At 32.8% G+C, this 23,446-nt stretch overlaps 1 protein-coding gene across 1 annotated transcript in view; it reads right to left on the bottom strand.

The window, feature by feature from the left end:
• The window catches only part of LOC129220473 (CCAAT/enhancer-binding protein zeta-like), a 55,194-nt gene that overhangs the window by 23,310 nt on the left and 8,438 nt on the right, over positions 1–23,446 (bottom strand). Inside the window, exons 3-6 of the mRNA XM_054854894.1 lie at positions 22,941–23,129; positions 21,786–21,853; positions 6,388–6,603; positions 1,822–2,019 (exon numbers count right to left, since the gene is read on the bottom strand). Of these exons, the coding sequence (XP_054710869.1) occupies positions 1,822–2,019; positions 6,388–6,603; positions 21,786–21,853; positions 22,941–23,129 (671 nt within the window). The remainder of the gene's footprint in view (positions 1–1,821; positions 2,020–6,387; positions 6,604–21,785; positions 21,854–22,940; positions 23,130–23,446) is intronic.

Here is a 23,446-nt window from a genome sequence, read left to right as displayed (position 1 = left end):
TGTTTTTTGACCAGAACGACAATACTTTTCAGTTACGTGTAAAACATAGACGCCATGTTTGGTCATTCACAAGATGGAAGTAGGCAAAATGCTTAAGTTTGCAAAAACAAAGCAGAATTTGATGTTTATTCAAATGCAAACTAATGAAAATAACGTAAAATGTGCTGTAAAGCATTTTATTAATTTACTTATTTTTTATTCTTTAAAATAATTTTCTCCAGAAATGAAAAATTTTGAACTTAAAATCTCATCTTATCCTTATTGCATTGGATGCTAATGTGCTAAAAGCTATAACAGTTATATTAAATTGATGTTTAATGAGGATTTTAAATTTTATAATTATTTTTATGCTAAAAATTCAAAAACCTAAAACTTAAATTTTAGCGCAGCCACAATATTTGGTCACTTCCAAGATGGAAGTAGACAAGATTCTTTAAGTGCCTAAGTTTCCAAAAACAGAATTGGATGTCTATTGCAATACAATGCAAACTATTGAACATTTTACAAAATGTGCCGTATTTTTTCCCCCTGGATAATTAATTATTTTCTTGAAAAATGCAAAATTTTTTCCTTCAAATTTTATCTCTAGAATATTATTTTATCTGTATTTGCTTTAGATGCTAATGTGCTAAAAACTGACTCTTTCATATAAATCATTGTTTTTTGAGGGTTTTTAATTATCATAATTACTTTCAGACCTTAAATTTTTTAAATCATAAAAGGGGGGAGGGGTCTGTGAAGTTGTGCAGCACATTATCATTCTGAGGATTGGAGTTTCTCATTGTTCTGATAGAGATGATTACAGACGAACCTTTATTAAAGCATTCTCACAAATTATCTTCACCCCATGCTTCAGATTCTCTTTCCAGGAGAACGTCTTGGGTTCTCAAGATGACAGTGCTTATATTCACATGTGTCACCATGTTCAAACACAGTTACATGAGCTAGATGACCAAGTGGAACATCTAACATAGTGTTCTCAGTCACCTAATGTGAGCTTTATTGAGCCTTTGTGGGGTTTTTTAGAGAACAAAATCCATGCTTGATTTTCTTACACCTACAAGCACAATATCTGATTTCAAGACGTCTCAACACGAGGACTGAGTGTGAATCCCAGGGAACTTTATTCAAGATCTTTATTGGTCTTTCATACGTTGAATGCAATCTGTGATTCAGGCAAAGGGTGACCCAACCCCTTACTAATAAAAGATTGTTATTCTTTCATAGTTGTTCCTATTATTTTGTCTTATACCTGTATATAGATAAGCATACTTATATTATACAAAAACTGAAAAGTTATTTTTGAGGATACAAAATATGCTTCTGATTTGAAAAATATGAATTGACTGGATTCTTCTTTTCAAATATTATTAGTAGTAATTCAATTGTTGAAAACTATTAATTATGTTTTAAATTGCACAAAGAAAATTAACCTAGTTTTTGCATCGAAACTTCATACATAATAGTCAACTGGCATTTTCTTCAATGTACAAAATGGCCATAAAAACACTGCAAATTCATATTAAATATACTTTATTGAATAGTACGAAATATCAGTCTAAGACTAAGTTTCTTATTTAAAATTTCAAAAGCAATCCTGGTCCAAAAAAATAGAAAAAGAGAAAAACATATACAAAATATAAATAAAAGAATTGTTATTAATTAAAAGGATTATCATTAAATAATTAAAAGTTCCAATGGAAAATCAAAAATCTTCTTTAAGGCAGAGTGGAATTAATGGAATTCAATCTTAAAACTTCAATAATTACATCAAAATAATGAGAATAATAACATCAAATTGGTGAATAAAATTCAACAAACCTGGTTCAAGAAGCAGAGAGAATAGTACTTTGCTTTTTCAGACAAGTTAGATCTAAAAATAAATCTTTCCACTTCTTGAACGACAACTGTTTTCATGTCAGGATGCTGAATTAAAAGTTGTCCTAATACATAGCAAGCATGAGATCCAATTTTCCCCACTGGATCTCCAATTTTATTTACCACTTGTTCGAGAAGAAACTAGAGGGTGAACATAAAAAGGTTTTAAGTACACATTTAAAAGAAAAAAAAAAATTTTGCTTTAATTTGAATTCAAATTATATTTATTATGAAAGGGGTCAAGTCAATTTTAAAGAAATCTATACAGAAATATTAATTGCATACAAAACATCCTGTTCCCAAGTAGTAGAAATTTTGTGAAAATAAAATAATAGGAACAGGAATGAGTTGAAATGGTAATTCAGAATAAGACACAATGTAACAACATAAGAAAATATAGCGTAGATCAGGGTTACAAAAATCTTTAAATTTTTACATGCCCTACCTGGCATGTTAGTCTAAAAGATACATGCCCGAATTTTGACATGTCCAGTTTTCCTTATTGTATAGCAATAAAAGCATTTGAATTTGTCGTACAGCATTACACAAACGAATTATTTTTATATAAATCATTAAAAAAAATAAATAGTTTGAATAAATAGTACATAAAAAGCCGTCGTTAAATTTAACAAAATTTAAATTATATAATGGGAAGGATCGCTTTCATCACGCAAATCAGAAACAGCAAACGATCTTAACAGTAGGGCTTGAAATAAATTTTGAGCTCCAAGTAAGAATAAGTAATTTTTCAATAAAAAACAAGACAATCAAGTTTTAGTAAAACATATTTGATCAAAAAATTACATGCCCGGCCGGGCATGTAAGGATAAAATATTCATGACAGATCAGAATTTTTACATGCCCTGGGCATGCCGAGCAGTATAATTTTCAAGCCCTGGTGTAGACAAAGAGTTATTCGTACCTCATTTCTAGCGCACAGCAATTTTAGCCGACAAAATGCTACCTAAAACTCCTTTGACCTGAAGGCTCTTGCATGAAATGTAAAGAATTTGGAATATTTTTTAAACAAATGTTTTGCTTTCAGGTACATATCTACTGAGATCATGGGTTATGAAAGAACCTTTTTTTATCATCAAAATTTTGTAAAAGGGCTGACTAAATATAAGACAAGCCATTTTGTGAAAACAGACTTAATTTGTGTCCAGATCAGCCCCGAATTCAGTTATTTGCACCCATGCAGAACTTACTTCAGTTTTCATGCAAAACTTACATCAGTTTACTTTCAGTCATTTTACATTTTTTATCGTAGGTTTTATCGAAATTTCTCACCACAAAAGTTAATAAAGCAAAAACATTCAAAATAACAATTAAGGTAGAGTTATATCAGTTACATTGCTGTGATGCAAACACTTTTAAATGCTGTTAGTTTTGTCACAGCATGTACAGTTAAAATTATATTACGAGGGCTGTTTTTTTATCAACTTCCGATTTGGTATAAAAATAAAACTAGTGAGAGTAATTAAATAAATTTATTATCAAAAGTTAGGTACATCATTAGTTACTTTTCACCATAATCGCTATTTAAATTGAGGCATTTTTCATACCTGGGTACAAGCTTCTTAATACCTTCTTTGTAGAAATTTGCTGCCAGTGATTTGAGATGGGTTTTCACGACGTTTTTTGTAGCCTAACTTGTCAGTACGATAATGTGTAGGGCTGACCTTGAAATCTCAGAAAACTGATCAGATAGGTCCATAATCGTAAACCTCCGATTGCTTCTTACAGTTTGGTCAACTCGATCAACGAGGTCTTCGTTTGCGACCGACTTTCGTCCTTGGCCCCCTTTATCATGAATATCACCTCGTCCATCTTTAAATTTCCTACACCAATCACGCAATGCACTGTCACTCATAAAGCTTTCACTGTATACTCGTTTCATTCTACGGTGAATCTCACACTTGGCGGGAGATTCTATCATGGTAGCCATGTTTATGTGTTGCTAGATAAACTGGTAATGGCGTCGGACGCTCGAAAATGAGTGAGGTTGTAGTGGGAGAGGTGCGCAGTCGACTGCCGCGCATTGTTGGATGATACCGCTCGCCCTGCCGTCTAACGGCACGATTGAAAGTTGAAAAAAAAACAGCCCTCGTATTAAATTAGTCAACAGCACATATGCTACAAAAATATCTTCTCCCATGCAAATGAATACTTTTTGTCCTCCCCCGTTCTGGCACGGGAGAAAAATGTTTGTAACTTATCACATTATTGAATTTAAATGTGTCATAATGTCAAATGTATGATAGTACATCTCCAGTTTTTTACAAAATTAAACTTTACGTATTTGAAAGTGACATTCATGACATTTAATACATAGTGGAAAGAGAGGCACATGTAAACATAATACATTCAAGACTGCTTGAATTAATAATAAATAAGGTGTGGGGGAATGGAATTGCCAATTTGCCATGAAAAATTATTCTAACTAGTGTGATATTCAATTATTCTGGACATGCAAAAGCACACTACAATGATTGATACATTGAAGATTTATTATATTAAGCAGGATATTCTTTTAACTGATGTTCCAATGAGCGGACTTGACTGTTTTACGAAGATAACTTGAAGCAAAAAATCTTGGATAAGTCTCAAATAATGGTGTATCAGTCATTATGTACCAGTTGTTTAGAGCAGAGTTGCTTAAATTGTGTTCTGCGGAACCACAGGGTTCCACGAAGCTCTTTCAGGGGTTCCATGAGACTTGAATGTTTTCATTCCACATCTTTTAAATTTGTCACTTAAAAAACTGATAAAAACGCTTTCCCAAAATTAAAAAAAAAAAATACTTTTACTTTCGTATACTAATCTGAGCTTTATTACCCATCAGGGTTAGCCACTATAGGAATAATTTTATTTGTTGCCTGAAATTGTGCCTTTAAGATTCAACTTCGAAAATTTTCCAAGCTCAGTCATAAAGCACCTTTTGAAAAAAATCCGGAAAAACTACTGACCCTCTAATATTACCAAAGATAGTTTAAAAGTGACTTGAACATTGAAAAACTTATGGAAGGACACCCCAAATTCCCTTTCCTGCATCATTAGCAAATGTTGCCTAAAATTACGATTTTTGATGAAAATTTCAAAATATTCTATTTTTAATACCAGCCACTCTCCCAGTATCTGTGGCAGCAGTTGAAAGCACAATTTTAACATTTGAAGAGTGAGGACCAATTTAAGTCAACATAACATACAGTGACATCAAAGTCTGATTTATAAATAACTTTAAAATTTCTTTTCTAAGAAAATATTTTAATCATCTAACTCATGCATAAATTCTGAGGTTATTTATTCCTTTTAAAAATACTCAGAATCAAATAGGAATAGGCGGCTTGGACGAGGGGGCAAGGGGGTAATTGCCCTCTCACTTTCAACAGTAAAGGGACTAAGGGACTTCGCCCTTCCACTTTTCTAAGTTCAAAACTAAGGGTCGAATAAAAAATGACATTGATGATTTATTCACGTGTGTAAAGAAAGAATCATCGTAATGATTGTTTGTTTTATGCTTTTTTCATATTATTATTCCGTAAAAATTAAAATGGAACTTTGATTTTGTAGGAGGGAATCTTCTGAGGCCATCTGGTCCCTCTTTTTGAGTCCGTTTCTTGAATTTTTGGAAGAAGGTTAATTCATTAATAATGACGTAAAAATTCAATTATCCCATTTTTGAAGAAAAAATTTAGCTTTAAGGGTGTGTCGCCCACCAATCCTGCCCCCCCCCTCCCTCCGCACCTCCTTTGACCTACTTTTTTGGGGCACCAGCTGCCTATTTAAATAGGGGTGTTTTGGTATTTTATAACAATAAATAAACAGTTAGCAATAATTACCATGGTTTATAATCAAGTCTAATTATCAATTTAACGACAAATAGTTAATATGATAGTCTCTTTGAGATAAGAACCTTGGTTCCCTCTCAAACAGAATCTTAACTATGCCACTATTTAACTATTGACAAAAAACTAAGGGTTCCACAAAAAAAGTGAGCATTTTAAAGGGTTCCACTGATCAAAGAAATTAAGAAACGCTGGTTTAGAGCAATGAACTATTTTGTGTTTCTATGATGACAACTTCTTTGTTTTAACTGGTGTTGTATATAATTTTATTAGTCTCTTTCATGTGAAAGTATTTTACACTGACCAATAAGCTAAAAACTTAATCATTGAAAACCATTGTATGAAAATTCAGGTAAGTTTATGACACCGTTAAATTTTTTTATTGATTAATAGTTCTTTATTTCGGCCAGTTAGTTTTAAGGTGATAAGGGTACTTGTGAACACAAGATCTGGGGAAAATATGAACAGTTCCTATATCGTCTCAATATTAAGTGTCGGACATTATAAGAGTTAAAAAATGTGTAAACTTTTATATTTGTTATTTTTTTTATAATAAATTCATAAATTTATAGTTTGATTATATAATAAATCAATAAATAAAATAAAGCATATTGACAAGCACTTCAAAGAGAAATCAATAGCATAATTCATTTTGCATTACCTGTTCTTGCTCTGGATTTTCTTTTAATAAATTGCACATAACAGTTACTGCTTTTTGCTTAGTTTTCTCAACTGTGTCATGTCCTACAGCTTTTAGATTATTCACAAATTTACTGTACAAATTTTTAATTTCATTTTCAAAAACCCACAAAATAAGTATAAGTTTCCGGACAGCAGGAGATTCTTTTGCAACTGAATCCAACTCTTTAAAAGGTTGCTGTAAATAGAATACAAATTATATAAATATACAAACATAAATATATACATGGATATATATATAGAGAGAGAAATACATACATGGATATATGTAAATCACATAAGAGCAATAGCCGCCAAAAAGTACCAGATAAAGTGTTGCTTGTACTTTTGCAGGACAGCAATGCAATGATAGCAAATAATAAACTCTAATGTACTCTTTTTAGACTACCAAATAAGTTCTTTGATTGTATTTCAACCACACATATATAAATTTTTTTTACACTTAGTTTCAATTAAAACATAACTATAAAAATAGCAATAAATTGAAAGAGCTAAATAAGCCATTACTACCTACAGTAGGGTGGAGCTTATTTTTCAACTATGAAAATATTATCCTCTTACCCTCTCATTTTGTTCCTTTGTATGAAAAAAAAATTCAGGCCATATATTAGCAAATTTAAAGATTATTTAGAGGTAGCTCAACAACTGTGAAAATTTTAACATTGCAGGATCTTTTTTTTTTTCGAAAAGCAAAGATTGCTTACTTTTCCATTATGTGTATTTTTTTTCAGTATTTTATTTTTGCTTCAGTTTTGAAAGCAAAATGACTGCAAAAGCCACAAGATCTCAAAATGACTTGTATCTTCTTGGTGGGTCAGTTCCAGAATTAAAAGATGGAAAATTGCCATCCTTGCGTATGGCTCTGGGACATTTTTTGCATCATCATCTTGAATTGAAGAAATCTGTAAGACAAGCTTCAACTCTGACCATCACAGAAATTTCCAAGTTTTGGCAAAAAGCTAGAATTCCTATGGGAGACAACCAAAATTCTCAAATGAAGCTTGAAAAGCTGTATAAAGAATGGCAGCTTTTGAGGGAAAATAAAGCTTGATGTTCATCAACACAGCAAGCTAAGGAATCAACTTTTCTCTCTAAACTAGAAGATCTTTTCGATGTTGCTCATGCTGATGTTTTACAGTAAAGCAGTCTTACAAGAAGACAAAGACTTTTTAATAGCACAAAGGAAGAAAGGTAGGTGTGGATCAATGTTAGGAGTTGATAAAAAGCTTGATATAAAAGAGAAAAAAGCTCCTGAACGAGAAACAAAAGCAAATGTCCGAATACAGCAACAGAAAATTAAAGAATTAAAAGATTCTATAGTGGAACTTGAATCATCTACTGATACTGAAACTGATAGCAAATTAAGCTCAATGGAAGAAGGTAAGAAAATGGATATCACAGAACAAGCATCAAAAAGACAGAAAAGGAAGCGAGGGAGAAAAACTATAGTTACTCCCCAACTTGCTGCAGCTTTGGACAGAACAAAAGTGTCAGACCCAAAGGCTTTCTATATCATAGCAGAAACTGCAAAAAACTTAGGATTCAATATCAATGAATTTTCTTTAAATAAGGACTCAATTCGCTGTCAAAGAAGGAAGGAAAAAGCTCAGAAATATGCAGACATAAAGGCTAAGTTTCAACCTAACGCCCCTCTAGTTATCCATTGGGACAGCAAATTAATTCCTGATTCGTTGCAAAAGATAAAGTGGATCGCCTGCCTGTACTAGTAACTGGGAAAAGAATTCACCAGCTACTTGCAGTTCCCAAGCTTCCATCTGGGACAGGTGAGGCAAAGGCTACAGTAGTATTTAAAGCTGGGGAATATCAAACAACATACATGCTATGTGTTTTGACACAACCAGTTCAAACACTGGCAGTAACTCGGGTGTATGTGTTCCTTTTGCGTGCCGGCATCATGTGTTGGGACTGATTATAGTTTCAGTGTTTCAAGTGTGCAAGGGAGCCACATTTTCTCCTGAAATTCCATTATTCAAACGTTTCAAGGAATTTTGGAGCTTCATTGACACCGACTAGTACGAAACTGGAATTTCAATTGAGGTAGTTGATTAATTGATAAAGGATATAAAAGATACAATTGCTAATGCAAAAAAATACATGGAAGAGTCTTATAACCAACTAAGAGGTGATTATAAAGAATTAGTTGAACTTGTGCTTATTTTCCTTGTAATTGCCCCTGTTAGAGGTGTTAAATTTATGTCGCCTGGAGCCATGCATCACGACCGTTGGATGTCGAAATGTATTTATAAAGTCTCAAAATCTGGATGTTTAGATCACAATTCAAGCTTACATCTAAAGAAGAGAAGGGATTAACAGCTGTATGCATTTTCATTGCATGTGTATACATGAAAGCATGGATATCAGCACCAGAAGCTGCAAGTGCTCCATATAATGACCTGTTACTAATGAAGTCTTTGATTAAATATTCGGCTATTCATACAAATATCTCGAAAGCAGCTGCAAATAAGTTTTCCAACCATTTATGGTATTTAACAGAGGAACTAGTTTCGTTGGCTTTTCTTGATAGTCATGTCAGTGCATCTACCAAGATAAAAATGGTCAGTGCTATGATAAAACCAGCTAAAGAAAATTCTAAACAGAGGAAGATTGATCTTCAAACATTTGAGAACAAAAATTTGGATGATTTTGTAACAGCAAAGTCTATGTCACTGTTCCCGGCATTAAACCTGCCCGTAGATTATTTTTCTGTTGATCCAGCATCGTGGGAAACAAGAGATGACTACAAAGAAGCCAAAAAAAATATTCAAGCTTTAAATGTAGTGAATGATCATGCTGAACGTGGAGTGGCACTCATTCAGGAGTTCAGTGGACTGATAACATATGATGAAATGCAGTTGCTGTTTCTGCTGCAAGTCATCGAGAAACACCGCAGAATATACCCTGACAGCAGGAAAGTGACTTTATCTGGGACTGTTTCAAAACAATAACTTGTTTCCAGAACAATGCCAGGTGCATTTTATAACCCAGAAACCACCTTCTTTCATGTCTCAATTGATTTACAAGTGCTATATAAATAAATGTGTAACTATCACTTTTTGTCGAAATTTTCTCTATGTAACAAACTTCAAGTTCATTGAGCTACCTCTAAATATCAAAATTTTTCATTCAAACTTCATATTTAGTGGTTTTTCATCAAAAGGAACAAATTAAGAGGGTAAGACCTACAAAAATTAAAACTTTATTTTTTCAGTGCAAATAAGCTCCACCCTAACCTACAGGTATGGTAAAATCACACTGCACAAAAAGGAAAGAAAACGTCAAAAAATAAAAATAAATAGTGTAGACATTAGTGATGGGCATAATCGAGATCTTTTGATAATCGATATCTCGGGAATCGAGTACTTCTGATAATCGAGTGATTGATAATCGAGATCTTTTTAAGTCGATCACTCGAGTGATTGATAATCGAGATCTTTTGAAATCGAGAACTCGAGCGATTGACTTCTCGAGATCTTCCGAATTGAGTACTCGAGCGATTGACTTCTCGAGATCTTTTGAATCGAGATCTCGAGATGTTTCAAATCGAGATCTTGAGACGTTTGAATCGAGTACTCAAGTAGTTCAATTTCTGCACTTTTCCAAAATTGAGATGACTGCTACGGGGGTGCCCACTAAAAGGGGGTGGGGCATGGCGCAGCCTGTGCAACTAAAATTTTTGGAGCCAGTTTTTTGAGAGGTTTTTTTTAATTTCATTTTCAGAAGGGGGGAGGGGGTCCATGGCGCAGTCTGCGAAACCAAAATTTTTTAGAAGCAGTTTTTTTGAGAGTTTTTTTTTTTTTTTTTAAATCTCATTTCGGGAGGGGGGCTCTTTCTAGACCGATGCTCCGTAACATTTGAGAGGGTGCGCCATCGCCCTGCGAAAGGGGGGAGGTGGATTCCCTTGACTTCAGTTGAATTCCCAAGTTGTTTTGGCAGGGGTGCGCTCGAGATAGGAATGTGACATTTAGCCTACCATTTAGGGGTATAATAAGGGGCGAACCCTCCTGGCTTTTAGAAGTTTTAGGTTAAGTTGGGGGGGGGGGGGGCGGGTAATTGACACCCCCCTTTTAGAAGGGGAATCAATACCACTCCCCCCAAATTCCATGAAAAATTCTAGTTTTTACATTTAAGTGGATCTAGTTTTTTGTTGTTTTCCGATAAAATGAGCAGATACACCTTTTGTCCCCTTACCCTTAGGTAAAGTTCGAAATGCAAGCTTGTTTTAGGGGGTCGATTCAATAGATTTTAGTCTTTATTTTGGGGTTGCAATCCTTGGGGGGATGCAGGTTCGACTAGATTCCCTGTTAGCCTGTCAGAAACTAGGAACTCGGCATTTGGGCGACTGAGTGATTTATTCGAACGGTTATGCATTTAAACTAATGATTTTCAGTTATCACATGATTATTTTGAATGGTTTCGGGCTCTCAAACACAAAGTTAATAATGTAAACAAGTAGGGGAATAGTTGCTCTGCACAAAAGTACTCATTCTTTCCAGTTTATAGCTTTGCTTTTTTTTTTTTTTGATGCTCTTGTTGAGAGTAGTTAAGTATATTTATCTGACTAATACATGAAGAGGGAGGGTAAAATATTTCTGATTGAGTTTTCCAGAGGATTGGGATTCCCGGCGCATTGAAAAGTGTACAAGTGTGGCTTGAAGTGCATTGAAGTTCATGATTATTTTTTTTCTTTCTTGATCCGCTCTTTTTTTTTTTTTCATTCGTCGACTTTAGGAATATGCAATAACAGTAAAAGTGTAGGGAGTGAAGTTGAAATGTTTCTGAGTGCATTAAAAAGAAATATTGAAGCTTGTCGTGTGGGATTAATTTTAGCTTCCACTCTTCGGCCCAATTTTTAAATAAAAATTACATTTTATACAGATTGGTTTTTTTTTTTTTGAAATTCCATACGCAAGATATTTGTGACTTCTTGTGTGCGTAGCATTCATTTTCGCGCAAGTTGTTAAATTTAAGTATTTTGCTTGTTTTACTCGCTTCTGTTTATGTCATATTCCTTATAGTTTTGTAAATGTTGATTAATATATTAGTTACTCATCTTAAAAAATTTCAGTCAATTAATGTGCTGATTTTATGTTTTTTTTTCTTTGTAAAGTTGAGGCAAAACTGCTGAAAATGCTTAGGCTTGCAACGGTCCATTTCGGAACTTAAGGTTCTGTAGCTACGTTTCATTTTCCGTGCGTTGGTCCTCAAAAAAGTTAAAATTGATTACCAAGTTTCTCGGAAAAGCATACGTATTCAGTTTTCAAATCATCCCAGATGCTCGATAACCGAGCATTCCACAACAAACAATATATCATACAAGAGAGAGCACGGGGGAGGGGGGTAAATGGCGCAGACCACGCCATTGAAGCTTTGAAGAGGAGAGGGTAACTTAAGCGGGCTTTAATTTATTTTAGGGGGTTCAACGTCACATTTGAAGAATGTCGTCGCCATGGGGGGGGGGGACACCACTGCATTATAAACACCTTGCGTTTAAACATTTCATAAACGTTTTAACATGGCTGCCACAGCGTTAACAATCGCTTTAAAACGTTTACACAACGAAGTGTGCTCTCTGAGTAACCTCATTCGAGAAAAAGCACTTGAGAAGCAATTATTTGATTCTAAAGCCTTATAGAATGACAGGGGTGTTCGTCCGTCCCTGTGAGCAATAACGCATTTCTTATGACAATCCCCCCTGCCACAAGAAGCGATAATCCGAAAAAGGGCTAAGACTACCTTAAATTTTCAATTACACGTTTTGCACCATACCGGTCAAGGGCGCCCATATGCAAAATTTTAAGGGGGGGAGGGGCTCAGATATTTTCCCCATGGTTTAATAGGATATTTTCCCCATAGAAACCGATTTCAGTACAGATTAGAGTTATTCAAGTTCGACATTTTTAATAACTTATTAATTGCTGGAGAAGAAATGATTTTACATTTTTGCAAAGAAAAAAAAAGTACTAAAAGCAAGGATGTACTAATTTCAAAGAAGGGAAAGGGGGCTTGAGCCCCCACTTGCCCCCCCCCCCCCTATATGGAAGCCCTTGATACCGGTTTAATATATTTTTAAGTTTAACAACTCTCAAGTTTAAACCTGCTAGTGTCGCCCAACGACCTGCCAATATTATCATTATCCCTCACTTTTTAATATGTCACTTTTTAATATGGTCATGACCCCCACGACCCTCCATTGTATCCGCCACTCACACAACACATGCCCCTCCATATATCCGCTCATATGATAATTAACAATTTTCGTTCTAAAAATATCGTTTGATTATTAAGGAATCTCTTAATTATCGAAAATTCGAAGCCAAACATTCAACTATTACCCCATTCGAATAAAGCAAGAGAAAAGCAATCAGTCGATTTTAAAAATCATTCTAAATCTATCCATTCCAAGAGCAAAGGGCACCACCTATGAAGCTCTTCCCCAAGAGCAATACCCCCAAAAGAGACAAAATCCCCTAAAAATTACAATCCCGCAGTTAACGTCAAAACTCTCCCCCCCCCCTTCCCTCTTATTTGCACCCGTAGGAATGAATTACACGAGAAGTTAACCACTTGTTTTATTAAGAAATAACTAAGTATCTTTGTGCCGAGAAGTAACATGAAATAACAAACGTTTTGTATCCCAAATATACAGAGTACTGCAGAAACGTGTTTTGGAGTTTTAAGGTACACTTTTTTCAATAAAATAGTAAGCTTTTACATATAAGGGGCCATTCCTTAGTTACATATGGATGAGTTTGGCCATTTTTGACCCCTTCCCCCCAAGTAAGGGTACATAAGGTTTTTTAAACCCCTCCATCTATTCTTACGTAAGATTCCATTTCGTTTTTCGAAATAATGAAATAACTAATCTAATATCACTGGAATCGAAATTTAATTCACTATTATTAAATTAAACCTTTTTGTGTGATGAAATATTTACTAAAAAGTTGGAATCTAGACTGAATGTGTTTTCGACATTTTTTTGTATATGATGCGATAGTAGTTAAAAATAAAACATGCTATACATAGTGCAATTCTTTTATTATGTTTTACATTATTAATTCTTCGTAAAACAAATAAAAAAGTCATCCTAATATGTTTTTATTTTCCAGACGCAAATGAAACATCGGCTTGGAAAATACAGCGTAAGAATGCGTTTGAACCCCCCCCCCAAGTATGTAGACATTTTTCCAACCCCACCCCCTTGGGACCCTTACGTAATTGATGAATGGTCCGTAAAGACATCCAGTAATGTCCTTACATCCAGAATCTCACTATTTTGCATTGAAAAAAGGGTTCCTTGAAACCCCGAAACACGTGTCTGCAGTGATCTGTATATTTGGGCTTTAAAACGTTTGTTATTGCCTATTACACTTGTATCATTACCCAATAGTATAGTCGAAGGTGAACGTAAAGGGGAAGACGTCCCCTCAGGTTTTCAACTTAAGTATTCCCCCTTTTTACCTGAACTATAATTTAATACCACTCAAGTTAGAACCTTATTAGCGCCTCCAACTTTTACTTCCACCGCCGGGACACACAACACAAGTCTCTTACAGACCCGTCCATGTGTTTATTCATTAACACCTTTTGCTCAAAACATATCATTAGACTACCAAGGCATCCCAAAGAATCATTTGATAATCAAGCATTCAACAGTATACATTCAATTATAACACTATTCGAATGAAACATTCAAAATGCAATTATTTGATTGTAATACCATTTAGATCACAAGGGTACAGGGTTGGCAAAAACCCGGGTTTTTTTTTAAAAGTCCATGGACCCAGGGTTTTTTGGGTTTTTTTAAATAAAACCCAAAAAAACCAAACTAAAGCTGGGTTTTTTAAAAAGAAATGTGGGTTTTTTTCTTTTTTTGTCTTTTTTAGGGAAAATGTGGGGTACTTGTAGCATATTGTAGCGTAAGTATATGGACAAAGCGCAAAAATTGTCTTGGGGTAAAAAAACTGGAAAACTAGTTAAAATTCAGCGTTTTCTGAAGAAAAGTATAAAAGACAACAAAACCCAAGAATGGTAAAGTTTCAGATTTTTTAGTTTTCATGATTACCAACAGTTAATGCAAAGTTACTTCTCGAGTGAGAAAATCTATTGTTCGTTTTTAATTGCTACTACTTTTTTTTTTTTTGCATTTTACTTTCCTGTATTTTATTTTGTTATGCAAAACTACTGTAGAACCTCAAGTAGTTTTTACTCCCTTTTTACTGAATTCCAGCTTAATGAAGATATTTCTTTCAATTTTATGTTGCCAGTTTTTCTATTTCTGTGTACAAACTAAGAAATATTAAACTTTTTCGTAAGATAATGAAAATAGTGTACATCCTGTTCTGTTTTCTGTCCGACCGTTTGAAAAACCTGTTAATTTCTAAAAAATATACCTTGTGTTTATTCGAGATTTGCGAAGTGTTTGTTTGCAGGAAATAATTCACATGAAAGTCTTTTAGCTAGAGTAGTATCCTCTGTACAATCTACAAATATTGGGAAAATCAGACGTGACAGGACTTAGTCAAAATAATTTGAGTCCATTTATTTATCAGTTAAAGAAAAAAGTTAAATATATTTATTTAAAATTTTTGAAACATTTTTTTAATGCTGTTAAGAGTTGAGAAATACTATTTCAAAAAATTCATTTTTTATGTCCAATGTCTGTGGTGAAGAAGAAATGAAAAAGAAGTTTAAATTGTGAAAGTATTTAAATTAATTTTTTTAAAAACTTCCCAAAAAATTTAAAAAACCCAAAAGTGGGCTAAATAATGGGTTTTTTTAAATGGGTTTTTTCAAAAAAAAAAACCATTGGGTCCGACCCAATTGGGTCCAATCCGGCCAACCCTGCAAGGGTATCTATTCCTCAAGTGCGCCGGCACACTTTTTAAAATTAGGGATCCTCTCTCCCCCTCAAGAAGGACATTCAATAAAAAAGACTAACGTCTATTAGGAATTTCAATGGCGCAGTCTGTGCAATGACCCACCTCCCCTGTGGCTTCCTCAGCGCAGCCCATCTTTCTGGGGGAAGGGTTAAAAGGTTTCAATGCAAATTTTTGCAGAAGACAGAAAAAAACCATGCTCATTCTTCATAAGTAAAATCATTAAATTTTCAAAGCCAGCCCTTTGACCCCCTAAATGACGGATCCGCCCCTGCAACTAAAACACTTCAGAAGCAGGGGTGTCCACCCGCCCTGAGGTCAAGGCCCCCCCCCCTCACCCTCAATATCACAGAGACCTTCCCCCAAAAAATGAGAAAAATACCCCTTAAAACACCCCCCTAAGAATGTCAATAGCACAGTCTGCGCCATGTCCCCCCCCCTCCATAGGTGGGCACCCTTGTCAGAAGTCAACTATATTGAGAGGTTCATTCGATGATTAAATCGATCGAAGAATACACTGCTTGAGCGATTGACATCTCGAGAACTCAAGATCTCGAGAACTCAATATCTCAAGAACTCAACATCTCGAGAAATTCAAAGCGAGAACTCAAGCAGTTGATCGCTTGAGCACTCGGAAAGTGATAATAGAGAACTCGAGAAGTTCATCGCTCGAGAACTCAAAAAGTGATAATCAAGTACTCGAGAAGTTCATCGCTCGAGAACTCAAGAAGTGATAATCGAGTTCTCGAATGATCTTGAACAATCGAGTGATTCAATTATGAGAACTCGATTATGCCCATCACTAGAGACGTACCGAGTAGCACTTTCGCCGAGTAGCCGAGTACAGAGTACTTGGCTTTTTACTACTCGGCCGAGTACCGAGTTACCGAGTACTCGGCCTTTCACTACTCGGCCGAGTTACCAAGTACCAATTATGTTTTATGAAGAACCACCGACACACATGTGATGAATTTTGAACTTATTGGAATAGTAGTATAGAACTCCTTGTCCATATAATAGTTTTTAAAACTAAATTCCTGCTAAAATTCAATTTACGCATTATATAAACAATTTTGTTTGTGTCAAAAATTTTACAAAAAAATTATTTTTAAAATTAAAAATAAATAAATAAAAGGTATCATTAATCAAGTTGGAATTAAAACAAATTTATACCAATCAATTATAATTTTAGTCCGCAAAACATAAATAATTTTAATACAACAAATGTGCAGGAACACTGCAGACATGTGTTCCTGCCCCCCCCTTCCCCCGTTACAAGGAACGTCTTTTTCAGTGCGTAACATGTGAGCTAAAGAATGTTAAGACATTCGACAAAAAAATCTGACTTTTGTCGGATGCCTTTAAATCCACGAGCTCCCATGTGGTGCATTGAAAAAGGAATTCCTTGCAATGCCAAAACACATGTCTGCAGTGTTCCTGCACTGTGCTTTTAACGTTGTTTTATTTCCTTTTATTTTTTAAGCAAAGGTATTTTCATAATTTTTTATAATTAATTTTTGTTTGTAACAAAAATCCATTTTTAACATAAAAATTCCATATTTTTTATACTTTTTTTGCATAATTTTACATAAATAATTTTTATCAACTTTGGGGACATTAAAATAAAGATTTATTCCATTGAAGCATTACAAACTTCATTATTCTCAAAATTTAAAATTTGACTTATAAATTTTAATTGTAAATATTTGCAGAATGTAATGTTTGCTCTTTTTTCTATAACTTTTAGTATCTGCCTTGGACAATATTCAATTTTTTGCAACTACTCGGTATTGGCCGAGTATCTGATCAGAATTTGGCCGAGTACCGAGTACTCGGCAAATTGGCCGAGTAGGCCGAGTACCGAGTAGTTACCGAGTACTCGGTACGTCTCTACCCATCACTAGAAGACATGTATAAACTCTTGTAATTAAAAAAAAGGAAAATCTTCAACTAGCTTATGATTGTAATTTTGATATTTTTATGTCAAATAGTACTTTTTTCACCAAATGGTATATCAAGCTAGGAAAATAAGTAAATACATTTTTGATAAACCTGTTGGTTTGCAGTGTACTGCAAAATGAATAAAAAACTTTTTAAACAATGCAAATATTGCAACTGTTTGGGATCTCTTACGTTTTCATTTTAAATCAAAAATAATTTTAAATACACCCAAAACTTTTTATGCGGAGGATAGGGACGGCATAAAAAAACTTGTTTGAAACTTCACGAGTAGCTTTAAAAAGTTGTTTTCGCAACACAGTAAAAAAGAAAAAATATGTGATGGATAGGAACCACGTAAAAAAAGTCTCACATAGAAAATAACCCAAAAACTTACAAAATTGTAATATTTAAACCAAATCAAAATAAACCAAGTGATAATTTTTGCCGAGTAGTCAGACAAAATTTCCTGAATAAGGAAATTTTTGGGAGGTCACATGAACTTCCCATAGGGGTGCCTATGTCGTCATTTGGAAGATAATACCTCGCACTCGTTTTAAAAATAATTTTGTCAATTAAATCCCAATCTGACTGAAATTTTAATGTACCGCACAAAAAAAAAAAAAAAAAAGGCATAAAAAAAGATCACATAAGAACAGGTTTGGGTGTACTACATATTTTTCAGATAAGTTATATTTTTTAACTTGAAACACTAGAGTACTTTAACCTTGTGTATGTAAATCAAACCAAAAAAGAAACATTAATTTTCCTGAATAATGTTTAAAAAGGTAGCTAAAAGCATTATCATTACAATACATTTAGACAATTTTACAAGAATTTTAGAGAACATTAATAGTTTATCTTCTTTAAATGCAGTTCTCGTATAAAAAATATTTCTTTAGCAAATGAATAAACAATAAGCAGAGCAAGAACACAAAATTTGGTTTCTAGTTAAAGCAATTTTTCCACTTTTTAAATCGATGATTAATTAATTGATGAATAATAAATGATCGAATTTCTGCAAAATTACTATTTCATCAAACTGTTATCACCATTTTAATATATCCAGTCTTAAATAAAATGAAAAGCTTTCTGAGAACACAAATCCTAACTGGAAAATTTTTTGCAAATAAGTATTTTGCCTAGTTCACCCTTGAATAAGAATTAAATTTATATTCAAATATGAAAGAGACAAAAAAAAAGTGCTTTAAATCATTTTTTTTATAATATATAGTTTGTGCTTATTTTTCACCAAATGAAGAAAACTGCCAAAACCATTATTTTTTTCACACATGTGCTTTAAAAGGCTTTTGAAAAAACGCTTCAACAGAAAAACACTGGGATTTTTTAAAAATTTTAATAAAAAATATAATAAATGAATTAATGTTAACAGTTAAAAAAAAATCCTCAGAGCCAAAAATTTTCTGAAAACATTGTTCGCCTGTATCAGCGGTTCCCAACCTTTTCCCCCTTGCGAACCCCTTTTAATATCCGAAAGAAGTTGGCAAACCCCTTATTCAGTAAATAATAAGTAAAAAGCAAAAAAAAAAAAAAAAAAAAAGAGAGAGAGAGAGAGAGGGAGAAGCTACACACACAATTAAAAATTGGGATAATGTTTTTGTATATAATAAGAAAAACATAATTGCAACAGATGGAAGACCAAACATTTCCAGAAACTAAAATGGCAGCAGAAAAATGAATTTAAAAAATAATAATAATAAATTGCCAAAAATATTATAATTTGCTGAGCTTCAGTCAAGTTTGAAAAAAAAACTTAAAATAACATATTTTGTGGAATAAAGAAGCTTAGTTTGGCTCAAATATTTAAGGTATACAATAAAAGTGCAGAATAAAATATGCATATTGAAAACTAATAGAAACGCTTATAACTAACTTGAATTATTACACTATAAAAACATTTTTTTTCCAACAAATATATTTTTAACCTAACTTCTTACAAGTGAAATTTCCTGCATAAATTTCATGCATCTCCTTATTACATATGTACAATGAAAATTAAGTTGTAAGGTTCCATTTCACTGATATTTTTTACCGGGTACCTCACACTTGCAAGTTTCACACAGGAAAATGTTCTTAAATAATTTTTTTTCACCCCCCCCCCCCAGTGGTCTTTTTAGGCTGCTGGCCATTTCTTCTCTTTTTTGCTAAAATGTTAGAAGTAAACTGCGGTCTATGTAGTGCGAAAATTATAGCAACAAATAACAGCACGATCACACTTCATAGCAAGAGAAGTGCGACAGCACTTTGTCGCACGCAAATAGTAAAGAAAGTAAACATCGAAATTAACTAAAGATGCTTCAGACACTTGTATATGGTCTTTGTAATGTTCCCATCAGGCTTAATTGAATTGTTGTGAAATTTTGAGAAAACGAAAGCATTCATATTCTTTTATCTGAATACATTGCATTCAGAAGTGAAACTTTTTCAACTATGGCTCCAATTTAATCATTTTGAATAAAAAGCATAGAACTTACGAATTTTAATGACAGACTTAATGTTTAGATGCGAAATATGTCAACAAGTAGGCAAATATTTTTATGCAAAGAGAGAAAGGAATGTGCCAGAGACAAATAAACAAATGATGAACAAAAAACCGCTTAAACTTAAGACTTCATCTAAAACAAAAATACAAAATTTCTGTCATTACAATATTATTTTCATGAACCCCCTTTTCTAAGGGGCTCCCAAAAATTGCAAGTCCGCCACTGCACCAAGAGAAAAAATTTTATAACTGAAGTCAGTTCATTCTGGGAAGAAAGCAGTTAGAGAGCAAAAAGGAAGATCATAAAATCATGCTGAAAATGGATGATATCCAAAACTGCATAAAATAGCTCCCTGGAAACCATGATATTAAAAAAATCAATAAAAAACGGCTAATTTACAAGTTTCAAAGGTAATATGAAATTTTTTCCACATTAATTATGTTCGAAACAATTAGATAATAATTAATATCTGAAACATATTGTTCTTAAAGCATAGCATTCATTGCTCAAGTTTTAGTTATTAAAAAGAGGTCAGGAAAATGGGAATAGCAGTAGTTAGAAAACTAGTTGTATATTAAAGCATTTTGTTACAAAATTTTTAGAATACAATATTGGAGTGGGAGGCAAATTGAAGGAAATGAACTTAAATCTTTTTTTTTTTGTCAAGATATTTTACTATGGTTTAGTTATTATTGCTTTTCATTTGTCTAACATCTCATTTTGTACAAATTTGCTACATTGCACCATTTCTTGCAAGTTTATTTATTTATATATAAATTTAAATTTTAAAAGAGAGATGCAGTAATTTCTATCCCCGGAGTCCTCAAATAAAGGGTTCAGGAAGCTAGAGTTCAATCTTGGTTACATCACTCATCAATGTCAATGTTTCATATTTTTTAGAGAAAAATATCTTTTTAAATTAAAAATATTTGAATTTATGGTACTGAAAATGAGGACGTAATTTTTTAAAATTAGGTTTGTATGCAAAGTAAAAAATTACAACAGAGTGAAAAATCTAAGTTTTCCTTATGTGGAAGAACATACTTTTCATAGCAAGAATTGAAAATAAATAAATTTATATAAATAAACAATTGGTATCCTTTTTACCTTACATTGGAACATAAAATTCAGTTTTAAAACTTCATAATTCTATTTCAGGATTAAAAGAACAACTTGCAGTTGCCTTAATTAAGATCATTAAAATCATGAAATCTTAAAAATTTTAAAAGGCTGCAAAGCCTAAATCATTGAGATTCACCATAAATATTTCATCCATATTCTAAAAATACATTATAAAAAGTAACTATGTCAAGTTTTGTTGAAATCTGAGACTGACAGTCGAACTAAATTTTTTTGCTTGACTCTTGCATTTTTTCTAAAATAATTTTAAGAGAATAAAATAAGGAGATACAAAATAGCATATGGTGAAAAACCTCCAAACATTAAAAATGATTGAAATGTTTGAATAATGAAAAAATATTGAAATCTCAAACAAGGTATGCAATTTTCGGCAAAGTACGTGTTTGACGCTAACATGTTTTCCAAACATACGCTTTTGGCAGATATCGAGGAGGATGAATATTCAAGGGGAGAAAATAAAAAGAATAAGAAAAGGGACCAAAATTGAGAAGAATTGGAATTTTTAAAGATTTTTAAGAAAAACAGGAGCATTATGAGACTTGAAAGAGGCAAAAAGGGGAAAAGTTTTGAAAAGCCAATAGACAAAGCCGTAATTACAACAAGGGTTGGAAAAATCCCATCTCTATTCATTACATTTAATCTATCAGGTAAAAAAGAAAAAAAAATGGATGCAATATTTTGATTGAAACTAATTAGATAGAAAAAACTTAAGAGAAATTTTATAATAAGGCAAGCAATTTATATTTTAATATGGTTGAATTTTAGAATATGATTTCTTATAGAATGTACTGTGCCTTCAGGGTGTTTCATTTTTAAATATACTATTACTAATTTAAAAGCAATAAACTATTTCTTAAAATAAGAAGTAAAAAGCTTTTGACCTGATGAAAAAATTTCATTTTGCGATCTTCAGCTAAAACTTCACCAATAAATAGGTCTTGCAATGCATCTAAAAATAATAAATAAATAAATGAAAAACACATCAACAAAAAAGTTTATGAAGTACAATGGATATCTAATGTAACTAAATATATTTTATTATTTGATACATTTATGCTTATACATTTGGTAAGTTAAAAATTTATTAATGTTAAAGTTATTTTTCAGACACCTTAGAAAAGCTTATTACTCATCAAAGTAGGTTAAGAGCAAAAAGGTACGGACTAGTACAGTATATATACAACTATAAGAGAATTAAATAGAGCTTCAGTAGCTTTAATAGAAATGACAAATTTCACCATGGAATTTTTCCTTTCCCCAAAGTAAAAGAATTTTGTATTCCAGTGTTTAATATTGCAGCCTCTCACTCAGAAAAATGATTCAATCCCTAGTGTAGAACAATTCTACTGGCTCTCTTGCATCAATTGTAAGGTATAGTAATACTAAGGATTCAAATTTATTTCATTTCTGCTGCAATAGAACACTCATATTTAGAGTGAATTTTTGCCCTTTTTCCTTCTTACACAAATCTCTGGCAATGTAAAGTTTAAACAAAACTCAGTTTGTATTACCCCTTTAATGCAGACACTAACGGGACAATTTTTTTTTTTTGACCACAATGGAGGGGTGTACGCGTGACAGGGGTTATAATGTTATTTGAGGGAATTGGATTGCCTTGGAATTGGGGAATTAATAATTGTACGCATAAGTGGGGTGTCTGTTAGGAAGGGTTGTACTGTGCAATGAAAAAAAAAAACAGTGCAAAAGTAATTTATGCTTGTTTTGAATTGTAAGGTTCAAAAAGGAGAAAAATAAAATTTTGCTTTTCAGCTAGAAGATAGGATTATTAGTAAAACAAACAAGTTGAAGGCTTCCATTAAGGAGGGAAGTAAAATCTTGTTAAATGCAGGCTCATTACAAGTAGGCTGTTCATGCACAACAAAGCAATTTTAAGCCTTTCAATGCAAAATTAAAAATTAAGGACTTATGCACTGAAGGGGAATAAAAGTAACTTCAAATCATTTTCTTAAACACTTAAGGCTATACAAACATTTTGGACAGTTTGATTAAATTTAATGCATAAAACAAGTTCTTACCCATAGCCATAAGGCATTCTCTTTTCCCCTTTGTGTTAACCATATTGATCAGTGCTTCAACACTACTGATATTGTATACTGGACAATCTTGTATTAAAATTGTGTGAGCTGAAATTTTATCTGACAAGGTACCAGACTGAAGAATTCGTTTGATCCATGCAAAGTCTTTGTCTCGCCTATTTTCTTGCACTGAAATTCACACAATAAATGATTTTATATAACTGAAACATACAGAAAAATAAATAATAAATATATAAATAAATAAGTTGAAATTAATATTGTCTGGTCAAAATTAAGCTAGTTATTAACATATACCTAACCATTGAATACCATCTTATAGCAGATTGAGAAGATAATTGTAAAACTTTTTTAAAAAAAAGGATTGCAGGGTATATTTTGGGAAATCTTGCACAATTAAACAATTATTGCAGAACATTTCTGTACGTTAAATATGATTTTAAATATCATCACACTCCATATTAAGCTGAATTGATTTTAGAAATTAT

This window comes from Uloborus diversus, chromosome 4, assembly GCF_026930045.1.
Source record: "Uloborus diversus isolate 005 chromosome 4, Udiv.v.3.1, whole genome shotgun sequence".
Classification (NCBI taxonomy): Eukaryota; Metazoa; Arthropoda; class Arachnida; order Araneae; family Uloboridae; genus Uloborus; species Uloborus diversus.
The sequence above is the reverse complement of the archived record's forward strand: the minus strand, read 5'-3'. Positions and strand labels throughout refer to the sequence as shown.